Below are 26,146 nucleotides of genomic sequence, written 5' to 3'. Positions count from 1 at the left end.
CACTTTCTCTATATCAGTGAAAGCACTGCGTAAGAAGCTAACAACCACCCCAAAGAAACATTTCATAATCTTACATGTTATTCTCTTAGAGTAAATAAAGAACTACAACACGTGCAAGAAAGCCAGCACAACAGAACCACACTGATGCCATTGTAGAAGGCACGGATGTTAAAATATTCTGTAACTCTGTAATATTTTTATAGGGAAATATTTCGTACAGTCTGCTACTCCCTTCCCCCCACCTCCCGCTATATCTTCTAAGAAACTGAAAAATGGCTCCAAAGCAGACAGAGCATTGTGTGGTTTTCATCGCCCCCACTGTCCTTTGGGTTTTTTTTTTAATCTTGCTACTGAGTAGCAGACCACAGTCATAGCCACACCGCACGTCTTTCAAGCACACACTTAAACTATTCCCATTGAAATGAAGAATGGTAACTTACATAAGACTAAAACGTAAGAAATTAAATTATATACAACAAAATTATACTTACAATCTAATAAGACTTACAAGTCCTCTAAATATATCTGCATTCAGGCAGCCTATTCTGTTATTAGTTAAGTCTCTATAAACAAAAAAAGGAAAAATCAGAATAAACTGTTTTATTTCCAAGTGACACACAGGCTGCAAACAGAAGTATTTCAACTAAAATTCATGAGTAACAGATTGGACCATATTTAGTCTTTTTCAGCAAAATCCAAGAGGTACTGCTATATGGGTGTACACACATGCACAGAGTCCTTATCCCATTTCTAAAGTAATAAAGGTTTGCCCACATACACTTAAATGAGCCCAGCCTGACCAGCAAATCCCCTTCGAACAGTCTTGGCTTACCCGACTACAAAGTAAATTTTCATATTGGTACAGTATATTCATCACACATGCTACATCACTTATTTTTTTGATGTGCCAGAGACCTATACTTGCGCACTTTTTGTACATAAACAGGAGACCACTTCTAGATTTATACTTACATAAGTCTTTAAATACTATATTTCACAACGCAGGTCTTAAATCAAATTGCCAAAAAATTCTTAAAGAAATAAAAATTAAGCTTGCAAGTAGTAATGGTCCAGAACTGGTCCTTCAGCTTTATTTTTAAGGTTTTCAGAAGTGCAATTACCACAAATGAACATAAATACGACAAAAATTTAAGAAGAAAAGCTGTATTCTTTGGAGCAGACAGCAAAATCACTAAGACTTAAAAGCTTTCCCAGATATTCCAAAAACCTGAAGAGTGTTTTAATAAAAAGGAAACAAAGGAATAAAAGCCAAGGTATAAATCCCAAAAAATGTGTTAATGGGAACGTTGGCACAACCGTCAATAAAGCAGCATTAACGGTGCTGTAACTTCAGTGTAGTATTAATAGCAAGGAACTCTGTGTTCCACTATGACTTTGGGGAAAAAAAAAAAAAAAATCATGAGGAGTTTAACATTTAACAAAGCAAGACTTGATGGCATCAAAGCTCTGAATGAATGTTCACCCAGTGATGTTTCAAGTCACTGAAATACAAAAAGGGAGGAATAACACCAGGAGACTGTCAGTAAGAACAAGTGAGACAGCCAAGCCACAAGCAGTGGATGTTCTTCAGTCACAAGACTGAAAGCAGACTTTGTTTTATACTTACATATATGTGTGTGTATAAATTTAGACAGCGTATACATATCCAACTTTTAATACATAATAACTTTGCTGTCTAAATTTCCAGAACCTAAGACTTACTCTACGCTCAGATGTTTTTGTTTGTTTCATTTAAACTGACTAGCTAGATATACTACTTACAGTCTTTTCAGAGATGAAAGCCCCAGAAAAGCTCCTGGATCTATAGTACTAATAAGGTTGTTCTTGAGGTCTCTGTGGAGAAAATTAAGACATTACATTTATCACAAGCTATGCTTTAAAACGGATATAGAAGCCTGAAGATACACTTGTCTCAACTTGTTTGAAAACTGCCCAAAAAGCCCATACAACACATTTCTACTTTCCCTAACACAGCTCCTTTCAAAATTTGAAAATCTGTGTGTTTTAACTAGAAAGAGGAATATAAACAGCACATGTATTCCTGTAAATATTCTATCAGTTCCTGTGACCCACAGTGTCCCAATAGATTACAGCTGCTCAGGGTGTAACATTTGCTCATTACACAGTACCAAGTTGTTTAGCACAGTGCTGCCTCCTTCAGCCTACCCGGTTTTAAATACTTCAGTAGCTCCTAGTACCTACCAAAAGAAGCAAAACAAGATCCTAAAAATACACCAAACACACAACCACCAAAAGCAAAGACCTGGTTGAGAATCCCAAAATAAAGCTGGTGGAAAAAAAAAATAAATCAGAACACAGATTTTTAAATCTTAAGTTTCCAGAATAGAAGATTGTAAGGAGAAATGTAAAGTAACTATGTCATTAAACAGCTTTATTAACTGTACAAGGGATATAGGAGTTTTAACTCCTAACTCAAGATATTTTGCAGATACAGCTTCATTTGAAAGGTCACAGAAAGCATCTGCCAGCATCTACAGAGTTTTGAACAAACTTTATCACTGCATGAATGCTAAAATTTCTACCTCCTTATTCATCCAAGATTTTTACTATACTATTATCTGAAACTTCACAGGCATGTATTATTACAAGAAAAATTTCTCATTCCTTTGTAACATGTGAATGTTCTGCATTTGAAAATAAAATTACTAATTTCAATTAAAAGCAATGTTTTACTAAGCAAGGGCAGAAAAAAAACAACCTCTGTATCTACCACAACACTAATAATTCTGCCTGAAAGAGAACAGTACAAGAGGATTACATCTGCCATCACACAGATACGCGTGAGTGAAAATATAAATTCATCCCAAAATTTCACAATAGCATTTCCTGCAGCCAGAATAACAAACTGCGGCACAACAGATGGTGTCATGGCACATAGAGCATGCTTCAATGCCAACCTAACAAACATTTTAAATACCTGAAATACTTTATATACTTTAAATTTACCTTGCAGGACAGTAAATTAATTTTCAATAAAACTACAACATATACACACTTCTCTTATCTCAACTTTATTTGCCCTGTAAGGTGGCAGGGACTGCCAACTACTTCCAGCGTCAAAAGCCTGAAGAACTGTAATGTTTTTAAGCCTCTTTCGGCAGGCTTATAAAAACAGTACCAAAGCCATAACAAATCTGAGAATACTAAATACTTTGGGACAGCGAAGAAAAATATTACCTACTGCTCATATTTTAGATTTCAGTTTAAAATCATGTAACTAACTCCCACTTAAAATCTCACTGTGCAAAACACTCATGGAAAAAAGTAAACCTTGACAACATGCCTTGGAAATTCACTAGTCTGGATTATCAGTGATCTTCAATTTCATTTCTTAAATTCAAGGCATACTCCCTGATACACCTCTTCTTAAATCCATTGCTTCAGTGGAAAGCAAAACAATACAGTTTTAAAATTAAAGCAACAGCCTTACTACTTCTATAACCTGTTTATACATTTTTTCAGATCAGTTGATCAAAACGGACTAGTCTATTCTTTATGTAATTTTGGGGGGTTTTCCCTCCCCTTAGTAGGTCTTAATACCAACTCCAGAAGGATAATTACACTAGAATTAAAAAACTCTTTTTTAAAAGAAATGCCATCAATTTTCATGTTTTCATAAAACTCATTCAATGTATATTCTGTAGTTTGTAAATCATATAGCAAAGCACCAATGAACCACCATGCAAAGTAATTTTTAAAAACACTTTGAATGCCCAAAGCGTTAGCATTTTCTCAACCCCTGACTACAACAGTTGGGGGAGTCTGCAGTTTTTCCCCCCCACCACCCAGTGACAGTCACAAATAAGCACTAGCTATGGATTCATCTATCAAAAAGTACTAGCAGATGAAAACTGAGAAATAGAAGAGGTATTTGAAGATCTCAAAATTAACACAGTGCTGACACGTCTGGCAGCTCTTCAGAAACAGTAAAAGACGGTGATACACAGGCTGGTGTGGTTGTCAGGCAAATCTATCACCGACTTCTTGTCTATTAGAGTAATAAAAGAACGGAAAGCAATTGAAGAGTTCAGGTTCATAAGGAAACACAGAAAAGGAGACAACAAACAGTTAAGAGACTTGGACATTTTCCAAATGGAAATAAAAAAGTCACTAAAAAAAAAAAATCATCTCTTGATGAAAAGTTCTTTTTGAAAAGTTCTTACGTATGCTTTTGACATCCCCCTGGGTCTAGAGAAATAAACAGCAAGTTCGATCACTTTACTTACTCCATCATATCACCTGCGACATGCATTGATGAACTAAACGGTCAAAATTTCTTGTAATGCAAAAAAGTTTAAAAAAAAATGCTTGAAACTAACACACTACTGGAAACTAATCAAAAGCTAGAACCTAGGCCAGAAAATCTTTGTTTCCTTAAAATAATTTCTGTTATTTCCAACAGTTCGGAATACTCCAAAGCATTCACTTTCACAGCACAGATTTTTCAGAAGAGACTAGGAGCGCATTTACCCTCTCTCACCACTCATCTTTCAGAAATTACCTGAGAAGCAGGTGAGGATGGGGAAAATAAATATTTTATTAGCTCAACACATTCAGTCTTCTCCTGAAAGAGCCACAGCTAACAAAGAGATGGAGCTTCCAGAACCAAAACCAAAAATAAAGTTAGAGTGGAAAACAAGTTCCTGAATACTCATAAAACTGTTTCTCTGCTCAGTACTATTCAAACAAGAAATACTGACGCTTTCCAAATAAAGACTTAAAAAAAAAAAAAAAGAAAAGAGTTCAGGTCCATTAGGAGCACACTTTTTCACATGCTCTGCTGCACTGTAACAAGAATTAAAATCAGAAATTGTTACTGTCTGAAAATGTATTAGATGCTCCTATTTTTATTTAAGGCATCCATTTATCTGTAGACTGGTGCTGTAAAAACAGGAGAAAAAAAATGACACTATCTACAAATAACACTGCATATTTTTCTTTTCGAAGGTATATTAGTATACCCTAAAAAAGTCCTGCATTATTTACAGTTCAATAAATACCAAACCCTTCTTTTGCTATCTAAATATCTTACTGAATTCCATGCCTGTCTCTTCCTCCTCTCCCCCTCATGTACAATGAAAAATAATGCTTCATAAATACATGAAGTAATCTCCCTTATCCTCACAAAAACCAACAGGCAGCCTTAGCTAGCTTCCAGATGGAAGACAGCAGTTTGCTTCTAAGTTGACAGGCTTTGAGTAATGCTATATAAAGTCAAGTATCTACTAGATGAAAAATTATCTGTCACCAATTACTCATGACAAACTAATCAAAGAAGTTACTTCAATATTTAAACTGTAGGAAATTCATAGCAAAACATAGCATTAACAAAGTCAGCGGACATTAAAATGTTTAACATCTTTTGGTACGGATGCTTTAATTACCACTTATGGCAGTAAAAAAACTTTGACCTGCTTACTGCTATTCAGCTATTATTTGCATTATATTTTTCCTATAAGAGTAGATATCGACATAGCATAGTCATTTTCTACTGTAATTAACAAACATTTCACCCACTAGTAAAACAAAATTCCTATTTTGGTAACCTTATCACCCTTTTTACAAAATAATGCCTTAGCAAATTCTACATTTTCATAAAATAACATATGTGCACAAAGTTATTAAACAGATTTGAAATTCCTACTTGGGGCCAGCATTTTAAATGTACTTCCCCACAGTTTTGGGGCACACAGGCAACAAATAGAACAATCTCTCCCTTTCAATAGTAACAGTGAAGAATTGTCAGATGGGGATGAGGTCAAGAGGTAAAATGTTTGCACAAAACAGAAACCTAAAGGGCAACAATTTGCCAGCTGCAGACACCATGTGCCCAAGAACTCAATAACAGAAACCATTTGAAAATATGTAACTTTTCATTAAGATGTCTAAGAACTAAACAGGAAAATACAAGCTTATAATTGATCTGTTAACACACTGAAGTTGTGAATCTGTATTTCAGGATTCAAAATATTGATTAAAATGCGATTAAAAACAATTATTATGCAGGTACGTTAGTTTGGGTTTTTTTACTTTTTTTTTTTTAAAGGCTTTAGTTAAATATGTCTATACAACTAAACTCTATCCAAAAACTATTAAGGAGAAATGGTAGAAATATTTGCCAAGAAGTATAACATTACAAGGAATGAACAAACAAGCACTAAATTTATACAGAATCTCTCCCCTGGTAAGCAGTAATGTTAAGTGTCAATGCTACTGTCTGAATCAACTATTTAAATGCTGACTGAATTTATTTCTTTTTTGTCCGTTTCATCTCTTAATTTAAAAGTGGGGAAAAGATCATATCCACAAAGAAAGAAAAAACTGATAAGGAAACAAGGGGGAGCACAAGTAGTAAGAAAAAAATAAAAATAAGCAAGAAACTGTCAAAAAAGTGCAATTTTAAAGGCATGCAAGTTATCACAGTGAACATCAAGGAATACAATTTGAAACTGCTGAACATAATGTTAATGTTTAAAATAGTAACCGTGGCTTTAATTTTTTTTTTCCTTTTACTATTCACTATTCCAGTTTGAAAAATTATTTTTATTACAAAAGTAGCTTCTGTCCAAGGTCACAACAACATTTAAAGGAGAAAAGTTTACTTTTACTGTGGTTAAACAGATTTTTCTCATTAAGTCTTGCGTGCACACACACGCGCGGAAAAAAAAAAAAAAAGAGATGGTCATTAACAACTAGTGTATCATGCTAGTTATCCATTCCTTTACGATGAAGACATCTGTCCATTAATAACCATTTCTTGACGTATTAACTCCTACACCAGCGCACAAAAAGCGTGTTATCTCATTCAGATGAGACCACAATACCATTTAACATAATGCTATCCCAGATCACTTTAAATGCTCAAAACTTGATGCCTTACTGTTTTCTTTTCCTTTTCATGAAAGAAGATATTAAAATAATCTTAAAAATCCTCACAAATGGCAGGAGTTTAAATGGAGGAAAGCTGGGCTCTTATGATTTTAAAGAAAATTAAGATTTGGATCCATAAAGCAAACGTAAGTGATCATCTCAAGCTAATTAGAGTTTCAAGTATTTCCTGTCTGAAAATTATAATGAGTTACAACAAATAACAACTGTCAGCAGATGCCTTTATTACCTAAGCAAGTACGCCAAAATAATGTGTAAAGATCTAGAATGGCATCACTGCTGATAACCTTGCTTCTTTGGCACAGTAACTAATTTCTACAATAAAGCTCATCTAGCAGTGCAGAAGACAAATCTTTCTTCTGGCATGTGGGGGATGGAATGGCGCAAGTATTTGATTTTATGTAGGCCAGGTGACCAGGATTGCAGCCTTCAAGTTTTAGAGGAAGAATAAAATACTTTTAATCCCCTGAAGCCAAAAGTCGTTTGGAACTCATCCTAGATGTTGCGAGATGATTATGGAACTGGCTACTTTCCCAGTCAAATGGCCTAGAAAAATCCTTATCTCTGAAGTTTCTGCTTGCTCCCAGGTAGATCAACCTGCCAATCCTGACCTTCTACCGGCTGGAAAAAAGCTGACTGTAACAGAAGCTACAATGCCGCTTCTTATCCCATAGGTGATATATCATCTGAAAGGGAAAGTGAAAACAGGAAGCAAAAGGTGTCCAAGAAGTTACTCCCATCAGACTCACTCTCATTTCCCTCCCCCCATACACTGGGTATACACCCACGTTATAAGGTAAGCAGCAAAACTGTTAAAATAAATGTCGACAAGCTTATAATGAATCTAGCCCCTTCTAGAGGCTCTAATACACCTGCTTCCCGTACAAATATACTTTACAATGGTTTGATAAAAGGTTTGAGACTTCATAAAAAAAGAAATACTTTTCTTTACAACACAAATTTTCATATTATGAGACCACAACAACAAAGCAAATCCAGTCATCACAGCATTCCAGTGAACTTCCCACTGAACCTGCCCTAATCCCATCTGCAGATGAGATTACCCCTTTATGCTGACACATGACATTCATATTCATGAAGACAATGCTTAACTATGTTAACTCTTCAATCACAAAAAATACATCAAAATAAAGTAAGAAAACATCTCTTAAGACATTTTGCTCTCAGAATTATTAATGAAACATAACACTTAATTTTTTTTTTAAGAGAAAATAACTTTTTAAGAAGTGCTTACAATCTTTCAAGAAGGTGTAATCCAGAGAAGGAACCATTCTTCAACTCTGTTATTTTATTGTTACTCAGAATCCTGTAAACAAAAACAGGAAAGAACAATATATTATAAGTTTGGTAACAACATTATTTGCTGCAGTTTACACTTCTGGTGTAAATCTTTTCATTAACAGCCTTTATATCAAACTACAATACCTAGCTCATTGTCTGAGGTATACATAACAGCAATGCTTAAATATTATGAAGGAGAAAAAAAGGACTTTCTATGCCGTGTGCCCTAAATGCCATGCAAGTTTACATAATCATCATATGAAAGAAAGTACACCCATATAGGATTATCATAAAACACCTGAATTGGCATAATAGAAAATGAATTATTAAACAACCAACCTACACATTCAACATTCTGTTCTTTCGTACCCATTTTGGTTCTCAAAACCATGCAGGGTATCGCCTGTTTCCCGTTGCCTTTGCTGCCACCCTTACGAAAGGTTTCCCAGTACAAAGCTCTGTTCCATAACGAACGTTTCATGTCATTAGTTTTGGACACGGCTCCTGCTAGCTTCATTTGATGCTCCCCACTTCTTAAACTGAAACAAGCAGTAATCAGTCCCTACCTACCCTCTCCTTTACTGCGTGTAATTATGTCAGAACCTAGATGTCTCTTGCCAGAGGGAAGATTCATATTTTGCTTACTCTTCACACAAAAGTCATTTTGTGCCACCTTAATAATTTCTGAGCTCTTTCCAGCTTTATTACACCCAAAAAATTCTGAGATAAAACCAACAGAACTGAAACAGTATTCAACACACAGACAAGTCACAAATCTACATAATAGGATAATGATGTTCTGTTTTGTTTCCTACTGCTTTCCCAGCAAATCCTAACCTATGATCTGCCTTTACCACTTGTACTAAGAATCAAAGATTTCTGGTCAGCTCAGTGCCCATCATCTTATATACGGGGACAGAATCGTCATCATCCCCAGTACAGTTTTCATTTTTCTACAATGTGGTGCTTCTGCCATTTTATTGCCCAATTATTAGTTTCATAAACTTCTTCCGAAATTCTTCACTTTACCCTCAACCTTATTACACCAAGCAACTCGCCAAAATCTGTCAACCCCCTACTAACACTGTTCTACAGGTCATTAAGAAATATGTTGTGCATTACAAGTCTCTCACTCAACTTAGAAGGCTAACCATTTAATTCCACATCCACTTCTTAGCCTTCACAAGTTAGCTGTTCATACAATGATTTTCCATTTTAGGCTGACATACTATTTTGGTCAAATGCCTTTGGCGAGGGACCAAGAGATGCCTTTTGGAAAAGCATCTATGTCTCACTATATCCGCTGGATCATCCTTGTAAACGTTTTGCTGATTTTGGAGAACTCCAAAGGTTTGTGGGGAAAAGCTTCCCATTACAGGAGACGCAAGTTTTCCAGAGTACATCCCTCTTTATCCAGGTATCCAATATATTTATTATAAATTCTACTGATTTGTTCAACACAAACATCAGACTTGGAATCATGTAGTTCCCCTAAACTCCTAACGCTCTTATAAAAAAAAAAAAAATAAGAAAATCAGCATTTACCACCCCTCCAGTCCTCAAAAGTCAAGTTCATTCTAAGCAAGACTTCAGACACTTATCATTTGACTTTTTCATCCCTGAGTTCTTCTAAAAACTCTCCACTGCACACCATCTTGTCCTGGAAATTTATTCACTTTGTAAGTTTGTTCCGTAACTTCTGCTACAGTCACTTCGATTTATGACAGGTCCTCTATCCAATGCAACCTGCAGATCCAACATGTCCATGCACTTCTTCATTTACACCAATTACATCTTCAAGGCTGGATAACTACTACTGCACTTAACTGCCACTAGGACATTTCTTTCCAGTCTACTACGTCTTTCAGATACCCTTTATATTGGCCATAAACCAAACACACATACGCACAGCCGTCTTTCCTCCGATACATAAAATTTATTACCTAATGACAAGGATTAGTACTTCAAAACACATCATGAATAGGATAAAACTAAAATACAGAAATACCAATCTATGAAAACAGCATTATTTTGACACAACCATATATTACGCTAAGTAGTTTTCTTCTCTAGGTCTCTCAAAGATTGCCTCAAGCCTCTGTGGTTTAGACAAACATAGGGCAGGCAATTTTTTGTCTCAAAGCTCTGGCTTTGAGTCAGTCTCTCCCTCTCAGCCTCACACACACAGAATCAAGACGGCTGAACAAATTATTCAAAAATCTTTCCATTTCTTGAAGTTAAGATTAAATCACTCAACCAAGGTAACAGTTCTGGTGCTAAAAGGAGGAGAACCCATTCCTTCTCCTCCCCTTACAGCCAAACCATGTATTGCTGCAGCTCATCTCATCAAGTCATCCCTGGTGTCCGCTGCTCCATGAGCAACAAGCATTAAACTACACATTTATGCAAAGCATCATCCAAGAGATTAATTTATACGGCAACTGCAAAAGCGTCATCAACACAGTACACTACACAGCTAATACCAGGTGAAGAGTGATCACAGGAATGGTGGACAGGATGAGAAAAAAACCACAAAAAAATATTCTGAGAATTTGCTGATGTATGCACCTATAATGCATCCACTAGTGTCAGCTAAGAAGAAAGTTTGCTCTTGTGAAAACACAATTCTAGAGTCTACCTTACAGGAAGGAAAGAAGGAAAATTGCCCCATGGATGCAGCTGTGATAATCTAGATGACAAATGGAACACAGACAGCAATTTTTTAAGAACAGATATACAATTCAAGGAAGTCCAGGCACTCTTCAGAAATCTACATGTATTTTAAGGAATCCTTGCATTAAGGAAGGCCCAACACGTAACAGAAAACCAGAATATACATTTGTAAGACCACAAGTTTGGTAAATAGTATAATAATATACATCTTGGAATGCCTACAAAACTAGTAAAATTTAACTGAAGCATTAAAATCACCCATCCTAAAGTCTTTGAAGCTACTTTCACTTCTACTCAGGGATAAAGAGGTTTCAACCTAAATAGTAAGTATTATTTGTAGAAATGGTAGGTACAGGATTCATTCTGCAAACCAGATCTATTCAGAGCAAAGTATCCCTTTATTTCAACATCCTTTCTGGTTTCAGCAGTGTATGTGGGAAGAAAAAGAATAATATATTTAAAAAAAAGAATGAAAGAGCTTATAAAAAACACCTAATTAATAGTTAATACAAACCAAACACAAGGCATAACAGTAGCAGCAAGAAAAAAAAACAGACCAATTTCAGACTTACAGACAAAATAAGAAGAAAAAGCAGGAGGTTCAGAAAACATCCAAGGCAACACAAGCAAGCAAGCAAACTACAATCTTTGGTAGCACAGAAATAATTCGTCTTTTTGTTATAATTGACTTCATCTTAAGATTTATTGATTTTACCTGTACTTTTTCTAGAAAAAGGAGCTATTCAAAATGGAACAGAACCACTTCAGAAGTAGCTATAACTGACCAAACTAAATAAAAATTACAGTTCTGTAAAAAAAAAAAAAAAATTAGTTTTCTGACATTGCCTATAAAATAATAGGCCTAAAGTAGAAGCCTTTGAATATCTGTGCACTAGGTAAATTTCTCTCTGGAGTGTGATGTACAAATTATAGTCAGACTGATTTAGTATTTTCTCTGTAGAGGCTGTTAGTTGCTCAACCATAAAGGTTTAATACAATAAATGACAGATTTTACAACACTCCATATAACCTAAAACATTTCATAGCACTTAAAAATGTTGTAAGTGTAATCTTTAAAAAAAATGCAGTTTAAAACTTGCTATTAATATATTTAGTCTATACATTATTTGAAGTGTTAAGGGATGTGGCATAAGAAGACAAAACACAATAAAGCATTCACCTCCAAGTATAAGTTTTATAGTCACTTTCCCAATTTCTGTGCAGTAATGTACAGTGAAATGATGGACTATTATGTACCACTTAGACACAGAAAATTATTTGTGATCAATAATAATTCTAAGTTACTAGTTTAAGACCATAATTTTCCCTAAGAGGCAAGTAATTCTGAAAATACACGAACTTTTCCATCATTAAGAAGTTTAAAGGGAAAATGGTGGGGAGCTACAGATGTACACTCATCCCCATGTTGTTCAACTCCTCTTTACCACGTGACTTAGCAACATAAATGATGTACATGGAGATTTCACGAAGCGGTTTCCATAGCCTAATGTCATTGTTGCTCCTTACAAGCTCCAGATCACATTTATTTTTTAATTTTTTTTAATTTTTTTTTTTTTTTTTTTTTTTTAAAGAAATGATCAACGATACCTGTTTGGAACAAATGCATTTTGCTTGTCCAACCCTTACACAACAGAAAATAAAACGTGGAACTATCACATGCAAACACACTCATAGCCACAGGAATTAACACAAAGAACTTGGAAGAAAAAGCAGATGAAAAGTAGGCTGTAGAAAGCATTATGGACAATGTCTCAAGTCACCTTAAAGCAACACATTTCCCTCTCCTTTGGCCAAAAAGAAAGAGGTGATCTGCAACAACGTACCTCAAGAAAAAAAAAAAAAAAAAAAAAACAAACCCTCCCATAAAACACCCCCGCTTTTCACCCATTCCAAGAACATTGCTGAAATGTTCCTTTCTTGAATATGGCTTGGATCTGAAAGCCCTGTTTCCATTTTGCTCCATAAAGTGGCAGAAGAATTTGGCGAAACTCTGCAAAAGAAACTCAACTCTGACTCCAACATACTGGCAAGACCTTTGGCAATAGTTATCCAGTTGCTAGCATGCAGAACATAACTATGCAGTCAAACTATAAGTCTGTCCTTTGTGCTAAAAAGAGTTTTAGCAACAGATACTAAAGGTGCTGTAATCATCCTTAATCATCCTTTTTTTTTTTTTTAAAGGTGGTATAATCATCCTTTTCTTTTTTTACAGGAGGAAAAAAAATTAAAAAAATAATCAAGGCTTGTTTTCTTTTTAACATTACAATAAGCTAATAAGCACTAAGTGAAAAAAGTTTTGTTCTATGAAACAATCTTGGCTCGTCAGCTATTTAACAACCAGCACTGAGGCAGCAGTCAACTAGACAGGAATTCAGAATGCATCTCCAAACTTCACCAATAAATCCTTTCCTGGGATACTGTTAAAATACACACAGATCCATTAACACTATTACAAAATAGTCAAAATGGCCTCCAAGAAGCCAGTAGGAAGACCGGGAGACAGTGTAATTTTTAGCTGAATGCTGAAGTAGCTTCCAGAACACATTTTAAGAGACTCAAATAGAGAGTCAGGAAATAGAAAATAAATCAGATCATTTCATTATGATGGCTGTATACTCTAAGGACTGGGAAAGCGGCCACCAGCAAAAATTGAACTAAAATAACCAACTGTACAACCAAGAAAAATGCTTTCTGCTGAAAGCCGTGAACATGCAAACAGAAATACATTTTTTGAAGTTTATCTTGCAGAAGCTGTGATTTAACAAGGATATAAACCAAATATTTTTCAACAGTTAGTTTCTTGCCTTCTAGTGAGTTACTGGTGTCAAAGGGAAAGAAACATAAGTAATGGACTGAGCAGAACATGAACAGTACTTGCTTAAAAGTAACTCTGAAATGAAAACACTCCCCAAGCTATACACAAAGAATTATGAATTTTTCCAAGGCCCCTAACAGAAGGAGACAGTATTTTCCAATTTAACAAAAACATTATAATTGAGGAAGCTTAGCAATGAAACATTTGCAATACAGAAGTTTGCAACAGATAAAAAGATTTCCTGTGCTATTCCATTATTACGCACATTAAACAATATAAAGATTGTAAACTAATACACTCAGAAGTAATAAAATTACAGAATTAAAACTGTGTCTATTTATATAATTCCATTTTTAACTGAGATTGTGATAACTTTATGTGATGCAATGATGGACGACTTTTTTTCTACACAATCCCTGCATCATTCAAGCAACGATGCTCACTTCGTGCACTGCTATTCAAGATAATTTTTTTCTTGATATCCAGTATGTAGCCACATGCTTTATTTATTGCTTTTCTTTAAGGACAAATCTTTCTTTAAGGACAGAATTCTTTATTTATAGTGAAACACAGTGCCAACCACTGGAGTACCTCAGTCAATTTTCTACGTAAAAGTAACAAATGAAAATAATCTTGGAAAAAGGACAGAACTGAGGGGCAAAACAGAATACAAGAATGAGTAGCAATGTTGCTGAAAATGACACTACTATCAAAAGAAACCCTTGTGAAATTATAACCTTACCAACCAAACCTCTCTTTCTAGTACGTACCCTAGGTTGGAAAGCCTTCTTAAGAGAAAATTAAGAGAATGCAGCAACATTCAATTTCTTCCAACACTAACTCTGAGCTGCTGTTCCTAAAGCTAACCAAAAGCACTGGTTAGCTAACCTTTGGGACCATTACCTTCTGGGAAGCTTCCTCCAAGTTCTCCCCCCCCTCTTTTTATCTCTAGCGTGTGTATTAGTTTAAGAGATGATGATCAACTTTTTTCCGTAGTAACCAGTAACCCCCTCCTGTCTTATTCCCCTCCCTTCTGGCTCCCTCATGAGTTTCCCACTTGTTATCCAGCAGATGTACACTTACTAGGATTCTCCCAGACTTGCAGTTTAGTGCAAGCTTATTCTACTCCTCCAACCTCCATACGTATGTGCAAGACAGTAACTTGCTTCACAGGAAATACTGCATACATAGGCATCTCTATGCCTAGCCAGACCCTCCTAACTTAAGCGGTTACAGACAATACATTCTGTGTATCATATCACAGTTACAGCATGTGCTGTCACGCCCAGCCTCACATGTATTTACATTTCCTATCAGGTGTATGTGCTCTCTAGAAAGCGCTTTGTCTAGACACGTTAGCAAGCACTTCCTATCAACTGCTGGCACATGAAGACACATTTTCACAAAAATTTATACCCTAAGCCTACAGAAGTCAACAGTTTTTGGGTAGTTTAGCTCCCTGAACTGACTAGGCATGGAGCCAGACAGCCAAGGGATGAGGAAAAAAAAACCAACCACCCACACAGCCAGAGACTGGGAGGTGAAGGTACAAATGCTCCAGCTCAGGCTACAGTTTTACAGGCAGCTGGATGGGGATGCAACTTTCTGCACTCAGAGGGGGAGATCTCCTTTCCCCACCCTTGCTCCTGATCGTGCCCGTGCCAGATGCAGGAAGAGAGGGTGGAAGAGGACCTCCCTTCTCCAGCACAGAGCTGTAAGGTCAGATCACTTTAATAAGCCCACTGACACACAATTTTGAGGATTGGTTTAAATTCCTGTTAACTCCAGAGGCTGTTATCCTAAAACAACAATTTGAGGTATTAGAATCAGTTGTTTAGGATGCCTTACAGGATGTTTTCAGAAATCTGGGAAAACTTCCAAACTCTGCCTGATACTAAGTTTCAAGGTAAAACCTATTCTGTAAACCCATGCGCTAACTAATTAGGAGTCCTTCTGTCTGACAAACAGAAGACTTGATGTTCATCTTCCCAGATGGAAATAGCATATCATGTGGACAATACCAGCAGAGTTCTCCCAGACTGTGTTATACCACTACCATTTCCTTCTTTGATCCATCTTCTCCTACTGGCATCCAGTCACTAATCCTGCCTTTACTGATTTTGTGGGTAGCTGTTGAATTTCCAAGGATTCTTGCTGATTTCTTGGTAAGCCAGGTGATAGAATCCTAGAATAGTTCGGGTTGGAAGGGACCTTTAAAGGCCATCTAGTCCAACCCTCCTGCAATGAGCAGGGACGTATTCCACTAGATCAGGTTGCTTGGAGCCCCGTCCAACCTGACCTGGAATGTTTACAGGGATGGGGCATCTACCACCTCTCTGGGAAACCTGTACCACTGTTTCGCCACACTCAGCGTAAAAAAATTTCTTCCTTATATGTAGTCTAAAGCTACCCTCTTTTATTTTAAAACCATTACCCCTGTCCTATCACAACAGCCCTTGCCAAGAAGTTTGTCCCCATCTTTCTTGTAAGCCCCCTTTAAGTACTGGAAGGCTGCAGCAAGGTCGCCCCAGAGCCTTCTCTTCTCCAGGCTGAACAACCCCAACTTTCTCAGCCTGTCCTCACAGGAGAGATGTTCCATCCCTCTGATCATTTTTGTGGCCCTCCTCTTGATCTGCTCGAACAGGTCCATGTCTTTCCTGTGCTGAGGGCTCCAGAGCTGGATGCAGTACAACACTCACCCTTCAACACCTTATCTGCTCTGCCTTCATTCCCTCTGAAGTCCTTATTTTCCATCTCCATAAGCAACACATCCATTCAAAGAAACCCCTCCTCCCATCTCAATTCCTGACCAACTCCCAGTAGTAGTTTCTGCCTTTTAATCCATCCTCCCTGCCTTTCTTCACTCCCTATCTAGATCCTAACCTCTCTACCTCAAGGCATCTTTTTTCCCCTACATTGAACTGACCTAGCAGAGGACACAGACTGTACTCTTAGACAAAGCACCTGAAGACCGTGCAGCCCACAGCCACCTAGAGCTGTAATGCTGGAGTCTTGCCTGGAGGAATCCTAGAACACACTGTCCAGTGCAGACAGAATTATGGAATTAGGCTATTTCTTAAACGCCTTCAATCAATCTGCATTTTTTATGTTTGGTTTGTTTGGGATTTTTTCCCCACACAAAAAGATCTCATAGTTGGTCTGCCTTGCCAAAAATGTCAAGTTCCTACTCCAAAAGCAACAATTTGACAAAACTGTCTGACTAGCTTGGATCACACGCACCACCAAAGCGATTACGTGACTTTGGGACGCAGCAGCTCTGCGCTGCAGTGTACTCACATCCCATTGACTCAGGTAGCTTGGAGACCTGTAGGACAGTACTGTACTGCACCACTGGACATGGCCTGTGTCATTACCAAAGGAGGAGTCACAACACAGTAACACACATAAACAATAATTAATGCATATGTGTCCCACTGTAGCGCTCTAAGAGCAGCAAGACATTGCAGTTCCCACTGCTAAACAGCCAAACAGTGAAATCCAAAGGTGAAAATAAAATTCTCACTCAATTACTGGGTTAAAGACTGAAGATATTTAATAGATTACTTAAGATTTTACAAGCTATTATTTAAAATTCATTATCTCACTGCAGAAAGCAAAACTCAAAAAAATATACTTCAGTTACCCTCTCTGAAGTTCTTAAATCTAAAACAATTTATATTACTAATGAAATGAAATGCTCAACCGTTTTTAATCTTCATGGATTAACTACTAGTACAAAGAACGCATTTAAACTGTACAGATTGAAAAATTATAGAGACTATTATCAGGGAGTGTAGTGATAGGACAAGGGGTAACAGTTTTAAACTCAAAGAGGGTAGATTTAGATTAGATATTAGGAAGAAATTCTTTACTGTGAGGGTGGTGAGGCACTGGAACAGGTTGCCCAGGGAAGCTGTGGATGCCCCATCCCTGGAAGTGTTCAAGGCCAGGCTGGATGGGGCTTTGAGCAGCCTGGTCTAGTGGGAGGTGTCCCTGCCCAGGGCAGGCGTTTGAACTAGATGATCTTTAAGATCCCTTCCAACGCGAACCATACTATGATTCTACGATTATGGCGAAGATAAAGACTAAATAAGGCATTAATGACAAATCCATGAACCTGCAACATATCTGGTCCATGCAAAGTACATATGGGAACCATTAAATTCTGAAAAATCTAATCTTGCAGCTCCATACTCGTTTTTAATTACAAAAATAACCTTTGAAACCTTGAACAAGCTACAAGCAAAATGAGATACATGTAGTTGTTCATTCTTCATTCATCACTGCAGCACAAATTCTAGTTCTATTTCTTTAACTCTTGTCACTGACATTTAAATTTTAATATTTTGCACTTTTGCCAAGCTGAAACAAAAACAGGAGTACTACTGATCAATAAAAGACAACAATAAAAGAAAAAAGTATTAGTCCCAAAGATTAAAATCTCTCTTCTTGAGGCTAGATACTGTGTAATGCATTGCACATCTAATACTCACTGAAGGAACAGTGAACACATAAAGGGCATTGCTTATGAGGATATCTTCATGGGAATAAAGGTATTAGGCAAGTCTACATTAACATTGTGGCTCAGAGAATTAAAAAGTAAATTTCCCTCATTACAAAAATTTAAATTTGCTCTCCAGAATTTTGCAGAACACATCTCTGTCCTCCTCCCTTATTTTTAAGTCAGCAGTAATCAATACAGAGCTCTCACTCAAAATCTGAGCCCCAGGCTCATAACAACTGCCTATAATTGCATCTATGGTACAGAAGCCATATTTCTAATTACTTCATGTATTTAATCAAAACTACAATCTCATTGTGAAAGACAAAAATACTTATATAGAAGAATAATCTTTTAAAAAAAACAGTATGCATTGATACAATCATTATTTCATGAAGACTCTTACCAGTTACAACCCACCATGTATGTTAAAGCCATTACTGCAACACTAAAAGAAACAAGAGAACACTATTCAAACTTGACTGGGTATCCCAGTGGATATGTGCTAACAACGCAACATGAGGTCTTCCAAAGTTTAATAGTTATTTAGGTAGAACAAAATATTGCAATTTAGAAGAAACGCCTGTGACCTCAGAATTTTCTTGCAATACTCAAATATATACAGACGTATCCACAATCATAAAAAAATACTGTATGTATTCAATACGCTGTAATAATAACCCCACAATAACAAATCAGTGTTGGAATAGGGCATACAACAAAGCATGCATCTGCTTTTGAGTGTGGATTGCTATCTATCTTCTCAGCAAGGTAAAAGACATACACAATCTGATAGATATATACTGAATAGGTCTACTAAAATACAAGCCTAACAGAAAATGAAGCACTAATGATTTTTAGGAGTTGGATGACACTGGTAAAGAGGCACACACAAGTACTTGCGAATTACTAAATTGTGGATACAACAATTCTGAAGTACTGTCTCTGTACTGCCACATGTTCATGAATAAAATATATTTTGCATAGTCCCTGTATCCACTGACTGAAGAAAATTTTAAGATAAGTTTAAATGGGAGTTATTAGCCCTTTGTGTCTTCAAAAAATGTTATCGCTGCCCAAGTTATTAGTACTGAGCACTTACAATAGTCTAAAATAGACTGTCAACCAAAAAAGGGACTAGCTGTCAAGAGTACCTTTGAGTTAATAATGGAAACGTACTTTAAAAGAAGAGGCAAACTTCCACAGAACTTCCACAGAAAACATTTACTATCCCCATACTTCCTGTTTGTCCATGTCTTGGTAAAGGACGCTTTTCTTTCAAACCCATAGTAGAGAAAGACTCAACTACGTAAAACAAAGGATCATGCCTCAAAAAAGAAAATAATATTAAAAACCCCACAAATATAAGTAATTATGTAGTATCTATTTGCTTTCTTTTTAAAACTTTTCCTGTAAGAAGGAAAAAATTACTCATGTAATTACAATGTAATCACACACTGTGATACAAGTGACTCCTTGCAATGAGTGACCTTTTGCTTTGAAACTTTTTTGTGTTACACGAATCTGTGTTACAAATGGAAAGGCCGCACAGGTATCTGGAAGACCAAATAAGTATCACTTTCAGATGCTTAATGGATGTAGTTTGATATGATTATATTTAGGAGCTGGACAAAAAGCATGACATTTTCAGTTGTTTCTCAACAGTAACCCAGGTAACCATATCTATGAACAGTTCCGAACACAGATCCAGGCTCCTCCTCTGGCTTGAAAATTCTAACACTTAAGTGTAAACACTGATACTTACATGTTCCTATCAAGATATGTGGGTAAGTGAAGCTGTTTACAGACCAATAAGGCTCCTGCTTCAGAAACACAATTCTTTACTGCATATATATGTTTTTCCTCTGTTTATTTAGATTCCTATTGCTATAGAATAACCTATGCTTAATGGGTAACTAAAATTATCAACAAATAACAAGGATTACAACTTCATGGGCTTGCCTTCAATGGGATTACGCATTCTCTTCCAAAGAACAAAGTAATGGCTAATATCCAACGCGTTACGACATCATCAACTGAGCTTGCATCAAAGAACCACAACAGCAATGGATAACTTATCTCTGACTTCTATTACAAGAGTATAGCGCATTCCTTACTTAAATGTGAATCATGGCAATGGCTTCAGTATCTTCTGAAATACTGAGCATGTCAGACATAGTACCGAGTTACATTCACCCAGTTATGTTATCTTCACACCAAAAGCATCTCATTGGGCTGGTTAAACTACAAAGGTCAAAGCCATCTGTGGTGTTCACATAGATACACCCCTCATCTGCATCCCAATCAGTTTTTTATTATATAGTTATGGCTACAAAAAAGTCCCTTCCTTAGCTATTATCAAACTTGAATTCACCTTGGAATTTGACCTAACTGCTCAGTAAAGCACCAGCTAATTCTACCTGGATTCTAAAGGCATCTCAATTTATAGTACTGCCAGAAATCCTAAACATTACTTATTCTCCCACAGACATCTCTCTGTATTCAATACTCTTCTTCCAGTGTTTGCTTTCCTTCCTCAATCATTAAACAAACTTAGTCTCTTATCAATTGAAATCAAGTTAGGATACTTCTTCTGAATTGTAACTAAAGATTCTAACTAGTACTGACCTGAATTACTAGGGCAATAAAATGTTTTGTGGCTAACATGCCAAGGCATTTCATAAATTAAGTGACCTTGCCCAACTTATCATTAACTGCTAACTACAATGGTACACAAAAATGAAATAACCTGGCCAGCATCCTCAGATGCTACTCATTTATTCTAATTTCCACTATTTCCCTTATTTCCTCACTTTTTAGAGACTTCTGTGCTCAAAAATATTTCATTGGGGGAAAAAAAAAAATCATAAACGCTAAATGCACAGCAGCTGATCTACTGAAAGTCTAAGAGTTTGATCAGTGATGGAACCAGGATTTCCAAAATGAATATAATCACTTAATTTGAGTCATTCCTAGCTCACACAAACCCCCAAAAGTTGCATAAAACTATATAGGTCCTCATATTTAAAATTGGTTTGTGCAAAATAAGAGCCAACATAAAAGAAAATTAACTGAATTAAAATGCAGCTGATCTACACCACACTGATCTATTTTTAGCTACTTATCTCTGTGGTGATCCACTAATCCAAAAAGCTATAATAGAACTAGTACTTATCTTAATAGAAGAATCCCACAAGAATCAAGATTCAAGATAACTTCAGGCAGTTTGACTCTAATCAGACAACCTTCCACTATCCACCAAGTGCTGCAATGCTAAGCATCAGCTTGGGAAAAAAAAACAAACTATTTTTTGGCAAAAGATTAGATAACGATTAACCCAGCTACTACTAATCAACACATCAGTGAAATGGCACCTGGCAACACACCCCATAAATCACCAAAAATTTCCAGGTTAAAAAGGATTGAGAAAAAAAAAAAAAATCTCTCAGAGATATGGAAAGTCAACACCTCAAAAGTCAACAAACTTGAAAGATCCTGAACCACAACAGTTAGAAAAAGTAGGCGCATTGGTTTAATAATCTTTGCCTTATATTTAAGTAACATTTCAAAGTGTCTGTTCATACCAATTGTATCGGCACAGTTATGATACTTACTACAAACGACAATTAAAAAAATCGTATTGTTTCTTGCTATGTGTTAAAAAGTTTAAAAGGGAAAACCAAATGTTTCAGAAGTTGTCATGAACTTCAACGGCCAGTTAAAACTAAAAGCAACTATTTAGTGTACATTGATATGCTCTAGATAATGAAGGAGTACGAAAATCAAGACAAAAGATGAACTACTCTTCCAAATTCTTCTGTCACTGCAATGATGAACAAAGGTCCGTTCACAGCAAGGCTGCCGTGTTTGACACCTGCTTGTCTTTCACAGCCATCAGAGCTGTGACTCCAAGTTTTTTGAACCAAAGACCCGCACCATCAACTTCTGCGTATCAACCATACTACTATCTACTTTTATCAACAGTTTAATGGATAATACTGTATTTTTAACAGTTAATTGGCTGCAAAGCATTTGAGGCCAGCAACGACTAAAATGAATTTGTTGATCAAACAGATGTCACCTTCTACTTTTTGTGTTCTCTTCTACTTCAGAAACTTCACACATGAATATTTCTGGTCACTTTCACAGGTCATTTAGAAATATTCTCTGAGCCCCTACAGATTGCCAAGCAAGAACAATTACTGTAGACCTTAATCACCTCCCTCTTTTTGCCTTTCCCTTTTCTCATAGGTCCAGATCCATACATCTGACAGCTGACTGGGTCCACACCTCACTAAGACTTCATGAAGGAAGCCCTTCCTTGGTGTTTCAGTGCTGTCAAAGCTCACAAAAGCAGCAATGAGACTGTTGTTCTCAGGACAAAACTATATACATTCTATGCTCATTAAACTTGGATTATTGGTAGATCTATCAAACCTGTGATTTCCAGTTAAGTACATAAATATCTTAAGCTAGACGCCATAATTCAGTTTCTTTTCATTGATTTTCTTGCATTCTACTTGGTTGCGCTTGAGTCTTCCCATGGTAGCACAGGCACTTTAAGGTTCTTTTAGGAAAGGTTCCACTTTTAGGGCCATCCACCCATGAAATCAGCGCTGCTGATGTCCCTGCCCATGGCCAGGGGATTGGACTCGATGATCTTTAAATGCCCCTTCCAAACCCAAACCATTCTACAAACTTCTTTGCTGGAGCGACCGATTAATGTCTCGGGAAGAAAAAAACAACTTGCAAATCCTTTCTTTACACGCACACACTCCTGTCTAAGTAAACAGCAAGATATTTCTGACTTTGGAATAAGTTGCACATCCTGTTTGAAACTTGTTATTCAAATGGATGAGCTAGGATCGCCTCCGCATAAAAAGCACTCGCCTACTGCTACATGGCAGTAAACTGACCTTTTTTCTTTTATTTTTTTTTTTCCCCCCCCAAAGAAGAAACAAAATAAAAACCGAGTTGCTCTTTGCTACCGGGAAGCTTCAGGCCCACACAGCCCCAGCTCTCTCTTCGTCCTCGGGCGTTAAAACTACCTCAAAAAAAAAAACAAAAAAGCAAAGCACGGCAGAGTAAAGCTGACTTTCTCCTGAGATTAAAAAAAAAAATAATAATAAAATAAATCGAGGGAAGTTTTTTTAAAAAAATAAATAAATAAATAAAATTGTGGAATTGTTTTTACTAAAGGAACTAAGCCTGAACCCTTGGAGGGGAAGCAGCCCCATGAGGGAAGGAGGAACATGGGGGGGGGGGGGGGGGGGGGTGCGGGGATGCTGCTCCGCGGGGGCGGGCGGCGGCGCGGGGGGGCTGCGCGGGGCGGTACCGCCCCGCGCAGCCCCCCCCGCGCCGCCGCCCGCCGGTAACGGGACACTTTTCCTCCCACCTTCCCCAAAAATCACCATCCCGGGAAGCTCAGGGAAAACACCGGACCCTTCCCCCGTAGCAGAGGGGGTCAAGACACACATCCCCCCCTTCCCCCCCGCCATTTTACCTCAGGCCGGCGCTCCCCCCCCCCCTTCCTTTTCCCCCCACGCCCCGCCAAAACGTCGCACCCGGGGACGGTACTCACAGGGTGACCGTCCGGTTCGGCAGCGCCTCGGGAGGCAGGACCTGAGCGAGCTCCAAGTTGCTGCAAACTACCTTCACCTCCACCGGGCCGCCGCCGCCCGCCGCCACCGCTTTGCCGGCGCTTTTGGGGCGGCCGTCGTACTTACAGCCCGTCGGCAACGCGACCCCGCCGCCGCTCCCCCCCAGCGCCGTTAGGAGCAGGAGCGCGGGCAGCAGCCCCGCCAGCCGACGACGGCGGCGGCGCGGTGAGCGGCAGAGAGCGCGGCGGCCCGGGGGCAGCATGGCGGGGTTGTGCAGGGCCCCGCTCCACTCCTCCCGCAGGCGGCGGGGCCGGACGGGGCGGGAGAGTAGCGGGGGTGGGGTGGTGGTGGGGGGACACCTAGTTCCGCGGGGGCGGCGCCAGGCGCGGCCGCAGCGCTGCCACCATGCGGCGCGGTGGGTTGCGGGCGGGCAGGAGCCGCAGCCGCCCTCGCCTTTGTGTCGGGGCCGGGCGGGATCCGCGCAGCAACAGCAGCGCCGCCTTACGCCGGAGTCGGTGCCGGAGCTCCGCGGCCGACAGCCCGCCCGCCGGGCCTCAGCCCCACCGCGCAAGCGCCGCGCTGGCGGCAGCCGCGCCTGCGCGCCGCCGGGTGAGGGGGCAGTGGAGGCGGCGGCGATGGGTGAGCGCCGCTGAGGGGGGAAACCGCCTTCCCGTTGGGATCACTCGCTCCGTTCCGCCGTCGCGTCGCCCTTGGCAGGGTGGTCGGCAGCGCTGAGCCTGACCCCCGTCCCGCCGCAGCGAGCTGTCGCGGCCCTCCGGCCTCTCTTTGCACGATGGCCCGTGTCTTTGGGCCGCCCACCCCAGCGTTCTGTGGAGCTGAGGGTCCCTTTGACGCTTCGTGGGCCCTGTCCCCCTCGGAGGAACAGGGTGGCGTGGTTTGGGTTCCCTCTCCTCTGCTTCCATGCCTCGCCTCTTGCCCCCAGCCCTAAGTCGTGGTCTTGCTGGAGGGACCACGGCCGTTCATGCTCCATGGAGGGAGGATGGTCTCCCGCCCGGGTGCTAAATGGCTTTCAGTGCTTTAACAGCAAGTGTCTTGTGCTTGTGAGACATTTGTCCTCAAATCATCCCTGTGAAATGAGGTAGCCCTGTTATTCCCACTCGACAACCAAAGGGCCAAAGGATGGAAAAAGTTATTTCAGTACCATCAATCTCAAATGTTTAAAAAACCCCCCAACTACCTACAATTCCTCTTTTCATTGCGCACTTGGGACTGCTTTTCTGGGTGTAGTCAGGTCATGTTCTCACATTTCTCTGCTGCCAGGAGAGCCGGGCACAAATGCCTTTGTGAGAGTGAGAGCTGAAATTTTCAATACGTTCTTTGCCTCCGGTAGGTGTGAGGATAATAAAATAACTGTTACCTAACTCGCAATCAAATTAGAAGAACTGGCAGCACCTACTTCAAAATTTTTAAGAGACACTTTGCAGAACCTGTAGGAAGTTCTGGTCCCTAACCAAGAACTCAACAACGCGCCATCCTTACAGAAGAGCACTGGCAAATAACACCTTGCAAAATACCTATTATTACACGGAAATGCAATTTTAGGCGTTGGCAGTAACAGCTGCCAAAATGAGTCTTACAAAGTCTTTAACCTAAGGTGTCCTTGAATAATGTTTAACACTCAGCTTTCAACCCAGTTTTAAATGTAACCTAATGGAACTTGTGGGCAAACAATAGGAATTGTGTATTGGGGCACGTGGAACAAGGTTACATTAATAACATCACAATTACCTGGGCATGTTGTAGATACTTTTTAGCCACCATCATGTTTTCTCTCCTTGACTGTATGGCCTCTTACAAGTGCACGTGGAACCTGGCCCACCTGCTGAAATTGCTGACCAGAATGCAAAGAGGACACAGGTCCTTGAACTTTAATACTAGGTTTGCGTCACTGAGCCACTCAGCAGGACCGACCTGATCTGGGTGAGATGCGAGGCCACTGTTACACTTGAGCTAAATTAGGTCAGGACACAAAATACAAAGTTGACAATGCCTTTGTGCTCTTAGGCTGCTGTTGTGTCAACTGTGAGAGAAGAGAGATCTAATTAGCATAAACCTCACCACTGTAAAGTTAATTCTTCCGCTTTGGCCTTTGTTTTAAACAAATTCAAACAGCGGAGTGAATTTGTGTTGTATCAGTGCTTTGTATCATGGAGCACCATCATTTTTGACCTGGCACCAGGAGTTTTAAAGCTAGATTGACTGTATCAAACCACAGCCCAAGATGCTTTTTTTCCGTCAGAAGTAGTGCTGGGTGAAACAGCTCTTCCCTTTTGCTACTTTCTT

The 26,146-nt window shown here is 38.8% G+C and overlaps 1 protein-coding gene across 1 annotated transcript in view; it reads right to left on the bottom strand.

Moving 5' to 3' along the window:
• The window catches only part of ADGRA3 (adhesion G protein-coupled receptor A3), a 58,511-nt gene extending 34,363 nt beyond the window's left edge, over window positions 1-24,148 (bottom strand). The window contains exons 1-4 of the mRNA XM_054203270.1: window positions 23,824-24,148; window positions 8,186-8,257; window positions 1,783-1,854; window positions 492-563 (exon numbers count right to left, since the gene is read on the bottom strand). Of these exons, the coding sequence (XP_054059245.1) occupies window positions 492-563; window positions 1,783-1,854; window positions 8,186-8,257; window positions 23,824-24,104 (497 nt within the window). The 5' untranslated portion in view covers window positions 24,105-24,148. The remainder of the gene's footprint in view (window positions 1-491; window positions 564-1,782; window positions 1,855-8,185; window positions 8,258-23,823) is intronic.
• Window positions 24,149-26,146: the final 1,998 nt, after the last annotated feature.

This window comes from Rissa tridactyla, chromosome 5, assembly GCF_028500815.1.
Source record: "Rissa tridactyla isolate bRisTri1 chromosome 5, bRisTri1.patW.cur.20221130, whole genome shotgun sequence".
In the NCBI taxonomy this organism is placed as follows: domain Eukaryota; kingdom Metazoa; phylum Chordata; class Aves; order Charadriiformes; family Laridae; genus Rissa; species Rissa tridactyla.
Note: the sequence above shows the minus strand (reverse complement) of the source record. Positions and strands in the feature narration are given on the sequence as shown.